At 42.9% G+C, this 7,325-nt stretch overlaps 2 protein-coding genes across 3 annotated transcripts in view; one reads left to right on the top strand and one right to left on the bottom strand.

Moving 5' to 3' along the window:
- Window positions 1-1,858: 1,858 nt before the first annotated feature.
- SARC_00797 lies at window positions 1,859-6,355 on the bottom strand. 2 transcript variants are annotated; one of them, XM_014305478.1, is made up of 10 exons: window positions 6,037-6,355; window positions 5,342-5,462; window positions 4,961-5,026; window positions 4,476-4,579; window positions 3,927-4,172; window positions 3,469-3,768; window positions 3,071-3,230; window positions 2,584-2,777; window positions 2,270-2,398; window positions 1,859-2,128 (listed from the first exon to the last, which is right to left on the bottom strand). In XM_014305478.1, the coding sequence occupies exons 1-10, from the start codon at window positions 6,106-6,108 to the stop codon at window positions 1,889-1,891; spliced, it is 1,632 nt and encodes a 543-aa protein (XP_014160953.1). In that variant the 5' UTR covers window positions 6,109-6,355; the 3' UTR covers window positions 1,859-1,888. The 2 variants fall into 2 exon arrangements, with proteins under 2 accessions (XP_014160953.1, XP_014160954.1); XM_014305479.1 differs by lacking the exons at window positions 4,961-5,026; window positions 5,342-5,462; window positions 6,037-6,355 and adding an exon at window positions 4,760-4,811.
- Window positions 6,356-6,598: 243 nt separating this feature from the next.
- The window catches only part of SARC_00796 (hypothetical protein), a 4,304-nt gene continuing 3,577 nt past the window's right edge, over window positions 6,599-7,325 (top strand). The window contains exon 1 of the mRNA XM_014305477.1: window positions 6,599-6,864. Within this exon, the coding sequence (XP_014160952.1) occupies window positions 6,719-6,864 (146 nt within the window). The 5' untranslated portion in view covers window positions 6,599-6,718. The remainder of the gene's footprint in view (window positions 6,865-7,325) is intronic.

Below are 7,325 nucleotides of genomic sequence, written 5' to 3'. Positions count from 1 at the left end.
CGCTTTTATATAGATTTAAGTTCAGATGTATTTATTCCTCATTGCTTCCCCATTCGCTCCTTACTGACTCTGTGTCTCCTTATATCTCTGTTCAGGACGCACGGTATAACATCAACAATCAGCTTGAGCATCGTAAGTGGTGTCCATATATAGTTGCCAGGTGTGCAGTCTGTATCGTAACTGATTGAGTCTCTTTGAACGTTTTGGGGATTTCCTATTTGCGCCGATGAGCGTCCATGTGGAGATGCTTCACACACGAAATGTTTTGTTTGCTTATCGAGTCTTGTATAGTTAGATATTGGTGAGCTCGACTGCGCGTCTGATGTTTCAGGGTCTAATTATATCTTCGACTCTGATTTGTTCACTTATCGCATCTAAAGTATGACTGCCTTGCTTCATTGTCATAAAGTTGCGTACCTAATCTATATATTTGCGCCTAGGTTTAAATAGGCGACATAGTTGTAGGTTGATTTTTTCCTCAGCGCAAAGATGTATTGGAATCACCTTGTCGATTGCTAACATATTTCACACGATCTTGTCAACAGTGCAATCAAGATACGTTGGAACGGGTCACTCGGACACGAGTAAATTGTAAGTTTGTTTGTTGCAGCACATCGATTGCTGTACCTATCGTGTATGATTTTGGGTGCCATTTTTATCATAGTGTATAGTGATCCTAGCGTATAATGTTAAGAGATCGAATAAATTGCAAACGCATGTCGTTACTTGTAGTTCGTTCGGGATGGCGAGCGTCGCATCAAGTAGTCGAAGCCGCACCACTGCTGGGGATTTCGCGCACAATTGCAAATTCTAGGTTTTTTCTTCAGGTTCTTAGAGAAAGCTAGCTAAGTTAGCAAAGCACCCATTCATATATAAGTCGAGATGTTGCATTGCGAATTTGAGTCCAGAATACGCAGAGCGACTTTCGAATCTCGTTGATAGGATTCACGTGTATGTGCGTTCTGAAAGAGATGCCCTTCTCCTTGTAGTGAGTGGCTATGCAATCAACACCGCGACACGTACGCCTCGTGTATCAGCCATCCCAATCTGCTTCAGCACATAGCCATCGCTGAAAATGAACCCTTAGCTGTCGTCAGATTCCGCATGTTAAAGGTATGCTGTGTGCTGACGTGTGTGCGTTATGCAGATTATGTATTGACAGTGATACACTTTCAATTCGTCTTCGGATAGGAGTGCATATCGAAGCAGATAACTTTTGGCCAAACCCAAGAACACAGCATTGCTAGTGTATAATAAGTTGGAAGTACGTAATGTGTTGGAAGTGATATTTGCCCACATGAAAACATTTGTGGACCAACACAATCTTGAAACACAAACTGTTTATTCGAAGTGTCGTCGCCATTAACTGTCTTCGGTATATTTCGTGTAAGTTTCATTCGATGCAAGGTACCCGCAGTCGCCGTGCTTAGAAGTCCATCACTAAACCCTTCCGGAATTTCGCAGAACTATACCGATTAGCCGTTTGTCGAACCATTGCACTTGGACCTATCGGTCGAATCATGTGAATCACATCAATCTACTCATATTGTTATATTGCTTATCACAGAAAATGCTTTCGCCCTGTGGTCTGCCGGAGGCTAAAGATGAAGATTAAACAGCATGCCGCTATGCTGATTACATTGAGAAGAATGAATGTACATATAAAGCCGAAGTGAGGTTATATCGAATAAATTACGAACTTATATTTAGCGGTTTCTTGATCAATTCGATCGCGCAGAAGGATAGAGGACTTCTGAGCACCACACATTCTATTTTACTCCGCCGGTGTGTGCCCACATACTATCCACAAAAATGGTGGAATTAAGCACCACAAGCAAACTAACCAAAATAATAATTTCACCGAATAGGTGTGTATAGTAATTTTAATTTAGAATCTAAATTTAGGCTCCCGCCACCGCGAAGACGGGTAAGGGACGCAATGTTTAGTATTCAAATCATCTAGATGGACACATAAAAGCCACTTATTGATAACAGCCACCTGTTTCAGGTCTAGCTTGTCACTGGTTTCTTGCAGGAGCTTATTCCATTTTTCACTGTAATTCTCAGAATCCTCGGATGACCACGAGGAGATACTCACCAATACTTCCTTCACCGCCGGATCGTCAACCTACGCAACATCGAATAAGGTAAAGTTCAGTCTAAAGGTTTCTACTTCAAAATGATAATCGATAATCGAACATTTTTGTTGGTAGCTCAATGGTATTGATAAAATCTATTAGCGCTGAAATGAATAAAAAGAAGTACTTACCGCTGGGGTAGTGATGGCGTCACAATGGCCTAAGAGAGCAAGCATGTAATCTCGACGAATTATATGCGGATATCGGTGCTCTAGCACCTCGGTTATCAGGAAGTTTCCTCGGTTACTTGACAGGTCACCCTTTATAAACAAGTGAAAATATATATTAGGGGAAGGTGTAGGCAGCTATGGTATACCAGATGACCACGTCGATGCCAATTTTGAGCACAAATTAGTCAGGACAAGACGACCATTCAAGTTCTACAGATCGATTATCACCATCAGTCTTCTTATATGCAAGTAACAAGCGGTACACGGATGCATACCAATTTAGACGATATCATCTCGTCCTGCCGGCGTCTGATAAACCTGATGGGTCCTGGATAGTTCTTTACTCCCGCCGCCACATCCAAATTCAGCCAGGTGCCAATCGTGCTTCGAGTCAAACTTGACATCCATTGAGGCATACGACCCAAGGCCAGGGGTAGAACATGGTCGAATGTGGCATCCAGAACCAGTCCTATGAGCGGTGAAAGCATAGCAGAAGTAAATGTTGAACAACGACGTAACCTTTCTAACCTGCCCAACACTAGCAGATGCCTTTGGCATGTAGAGACTCTTATGCTTGCAAAGTTAACCAACACCCCGTCTCCTTTCTGTGTGCAATTGCGTGTTGTGCTGTTTAAATGACACACCGATTCACATAAAGTACCCGTGCCAGACTGTGTCCGCCAAGTAACTGAGGATTCACTAATCCGTAGAACTCGTAACTGCGCAACGATATTTACACTATTGATGTGCTTGCGCGCATACCTTTCACTCGGGGATATTCGGTCACAGCACGGGACGCACTGAATCCACCTATCGACCACGCGTAGATCATTATATCCGTTTCTCGCCAGCCTAACTTTACTATGGCAAATTCAATGACACCGGCTACAGCCCCAGCATCTGTGTGAGGATATGGCAAACCCTGGGGTGCAAATTGACACTCATACAATCATTAAAATGCCAACTCAGTAGCGATACGGCACCCCTCAGTTTAAACGGATGTAGCCTTAGAAATTATAGTGCTGAACAGTTTACGACGCAGATGCATAAAAAGTACTTGTGATCAGAAAAATACTTTTGAAAGGTATTGAAGCATGCAGCTTCCTATGGGTTCGAAAGAATTTATCTACAAGGGTAAGCCGACCAAAACATAGAAGTACCTCGCTGTTGATAAACCCGGGGCGATTCCAGCCCAACACCGAGTAGCCCAGATCCACATTGGCCATGCCCACACTGGCCTCGTAGAATGACGCATTGCCCTCACAAGTGATGACGAGCGTGTTGCCACGGGCTGTGCGCAGACCCTCCTCAGATGAGTCCGAATCGTGATCCGAGTTGATGTCTCCTGAGGCACCCGTTGCTACACGGTTTTCGGCTTCCCTAGTGGTACGCTTGTCGTAGTACATGCAATCCAAGGCGAGGTTGTCCACCGTGACCACTTTGCATCTTACGCCAGATCGCTGAGAGTTTGATCAGATATGTAATGTAGCACGTTCAAAGCATATACAACAGAACATAATCAACTAACTCATTGTGTGCCTTAATTGGATTCACGGTTTCAATTCAGCTGCACACCAAGGCCCAGATCAAAGGAAAAGAAAATAGAGTATACATTTACCTTTGTAATTAGTGACGCCCTTTCATTGGCCAACGCGTCTCTTAAAAGTGTTCGCATTAGCCAAGTGGAGCCAGGGTATATCATAGGCCGACCTATACAGGCAGCAATGACTCCAGTGACAAAATCCGTTACTACAGTGGAGTGAGTCTCGGCTCGAGTGGGTACTGGCTGCACTGCGCGTTTGGCCGAGTAGTCGATAGGTCGGAAAGAGAATTCATAGTCAAAGCTGTCCAGTTGTGTCGGTGTCTTCATCGGGAGATATAATCGGAGAAAAACCACGGGGGAGAAAGTGAAAGTGAAATTAGTCACAAAATCTACGAAATAATGGATAGGTTTGAAGACCATCCAAAATCACGGAGGAGTGTTGGCATTGTAAAATTTTGGCTCAAAACCAGCACAAAGACTACTGCAATGAAAGTCTAATGAGAAGCCCACCAGTGCAAGTGTCAATCGTATACTCGGAGCGACAGCTTCGATTGATACTTGCTACGTAACCAAATTCTTAAAAACCGCTCAAGCTAAAGTGCGACGCGATTCTTGCTGACATACCATTCGTTTAGTTGCTTTGTCCCACCTTACAGATGGTCTGTCTTGTTCAGCCATATACACTTTCATAAATCGTAGATAGTCGGCGTTGCCGATTCGGCTAAAAACTGAAATAGATCACGCAGCGGGACTTATTTTAAGTTCAATTACGTTACAGACCAAAAACCAGATACACTCTGACGGGCTAGTGGGACAGAAAGACCTCTACGACTAGCAATAACTGGAAATCAAATACGACTTGTAGGAAAGTGTTGTTGGAAACTATATAGAAGCCGATAGTGTCACACCTCTTATTCAAGCCAAAAATATATGTTCGCGGTATAAGGATAAAACCTTCTGAAGACATTGCCGTTTCGCAGTGTAGTACACGCTTGTACTTATGCATCTCGAGGGACATATAGGTAACTGACGGTCAACAAGCGCAGCGTGCAAATAGGTGATGCCAAAAGGTGGGTACCCAGAACACACGTAGCGTCCCTGTTACCTACCACGTGCAACATATGCTGCTGCCATGAAACCGGAGAGCACACCGTAGTACGATAGAAACCTCGACGCTGCAGTGTAACATATTTACAAAGTGTTTGAGTTTCGATGGGTTAATTGGGTTAGTTGGCTTATATTGACGCCATTCTAAGGGATGTTTTTCGGATAGTACTCTACGAAGGACATAAAATCATACACAAGCGAAGTGGGGGATCTGGCAATAAAAAGATAAGTTTCGCACATTCACCACGAGTTACATCAAAATATATGAGGAGAGCACAAACTTTAGATCGAAGAACAAATAGCGATAGATAAGTAGCGTTTCTATATTCGGAAGAATGAAAATCTTGCATAAAGTACGCGTGCGAAATAAGCTCGAAACATACGATCTAGGCCATATCCTAAGTGCCACAGATAGTAGATTGGTGGAAGTGACGCCAAGGTAGGCACCAGCGATAAAAACATCTCAGCGTACCATTCCATGCGAGACCGGTGGTACGGGCCGGTCTGTGATTAGACATTCATTTGAGATACGAGTGTGACATGAGAAACCTATTTAGTGGCCGTGATCGTGTTTCAGGAGCTGTTGGAAAGACAGCAAAAGATCAGCATAATATGGGGCTGTACACCTAGCCAGAAGTGCGCTGGGAATAGATGCTTGACCGATCTAAGTATAACAGGATATATACCAAGAAAGCAGTACCTATAGCCGGGTGAGGCGACAACCGAAGCACCATCTATAATACACATTTACCTCGTGAACGCGATTTAGTGGAGCAATTTTCTGACAAATTGACGTCGGTGGTAACGTCCGATGGTGAATGTCGGAGGGAAATTCTAACGTTCAAGCCCATCGAAATGGACAAAAACTTCTATATACCCGACATAAATTTCCCCACCCTGTCAACACTACCAGCCCTAATGCACTACTGCTGATTATTAACCAGTGAGAAAGATGGAGTGAAAAGGTGGCTTCTCCAAGCAACGCCCAACGCAAGGCCTGAAAGACATTCGAGAAATATGAACACGGCCAGACTATAAACAAAAAATCATTCCACTCAATTTACTAGAAATTACTTACGTGTTCACCCCGTTTTGATGCATAGCAGTACAGCAGCTGTGGACTGCGCGCGTATTTGATCAGCGAGGACATATTCGAAAACAGTAGGCTACACGAAGTGCCTGGCCGGTTGCAGGGCGTTGTTTACTTCAGCTAGTATGTCGATTTTGTCGATTATACTATGATTACAAGTTAAGGTTGTTTTGTGTGGAAGGGCTACCCATGTCGGAGCTGTCGGCCGGTCTAAATATACTTCAAACTAGTTTCCATTCTATTCTTCTATATTGTACTATATTGTATCTCTCTCGCTCTCTCCCTACAGAGAGAGCGTACATGGTGAATATTCTCGTAAATAACAGGAGAGCCCATTGCCGGCAAACCAACACAGCCAAATAAATATGTCGTGATAATACTTTTTAGAAAATAAAATCATCCGGCCGGCGGTGAACTCTGATGTATTTAACAAAACCCTACAATGTAAAACCCTGTGTCAACTCAACATCTCTTTCCGTGAATCAGCGTGACCTCGCCCTTCTCATCAAGCCTTCTTCAGACAAAAATAAACACTACAAATTCAATACTGTAACAATACACTTTTTCATGTACTGTATCCGAAAATAGCATTTACATCTGTGGCTGTATACAAAAGGTACATAAATACCACTTTACAAGTTTCTCATCTCTATATTTTCAAACGCCCATTATGTCGCGTAGAGGCGGCAGAGGTGGTGGTGGTGGTGGTGGTGGTGGCCGAGGTGGACACGGTGGCGGCGGAGGGGGTGATAAAAAATCCGCGTTCTTCGATTCGATCCGAACGGAAAATGTGAAGACCCTTTCCTGGTCGTTAAGGTATTTCTGAGCTGTGGATTCGATTATGCAGTGCTTCATGCGCTTGAGAATAGTAATTTTATCAAGGATCACCATAGGAGTGCCGAATAAGATCTTGTACACGTTTCTGTATCTCTGCTAAATGCCCGATTTCAAATATGTTTCTATTGATTTTAGAGGTGGAAAATTGGCTAAACAATATCCGAAGTATGCAAACTGATACATCTTCTGACGCATACGTACTATCATGAGTATAGAGGTCTATATGCTCATCCAACTCAGAAAATTTCATATATATATATATATATGAATAAAAAGTACATATACATACATACACAAATACATATACATATACATTTACACATATATGCATATACATATGCCTACACACACACGCACACACACACACGCACACACACACACACATATATATATATATATATATATATATATATATATATTATATATATTATATATATTAT

This window comes from Sphaeroforma arctica (genome assembly GCF_001186125.1).
Source record: "Sphaeroforma arctica JP610 unplaced genomic scaffold supercont1.28, whole genome shotgun sequence".
NCBI lineage: Eukaryota > Ichthyosporea > Ichthyophonida > Sphaeroforma > Sphaeroforma arctica.
The sequence above is the reverse complement of the archived record's forward strand: the minus strand, read 5'-3'. Positions and strand labels throughout refer to the sequence as shown.

What these genes read in the sequence shown, in the direction of transcription:
- SARC_00797 (XM_014305478.1), bottom strand. Translation starts at nt 6,108, where the DNA reads ATGTCCTCGCTGATCAAATACGCGCGCAGTCCACAGCTGCTGTACTGC. An exon ending in AGCAGCATATGTTGCACGTG is followed by an intron (nt 4,580 to 4,960) that starts GTAGGTAACAGG and finishes GATCTATTTCAG; the next exon opens with TTTTTAGCCGAATCGGCAAC. An exon ending in CCGGGTTTATCAACAGCGAG is followed by an intron (nt 3,231 to 3,468) that starts GTACTTCTATGT and finishes TTTGCACCCCAG; the next exon opens with GGTTTGCCATATCCTCACAC.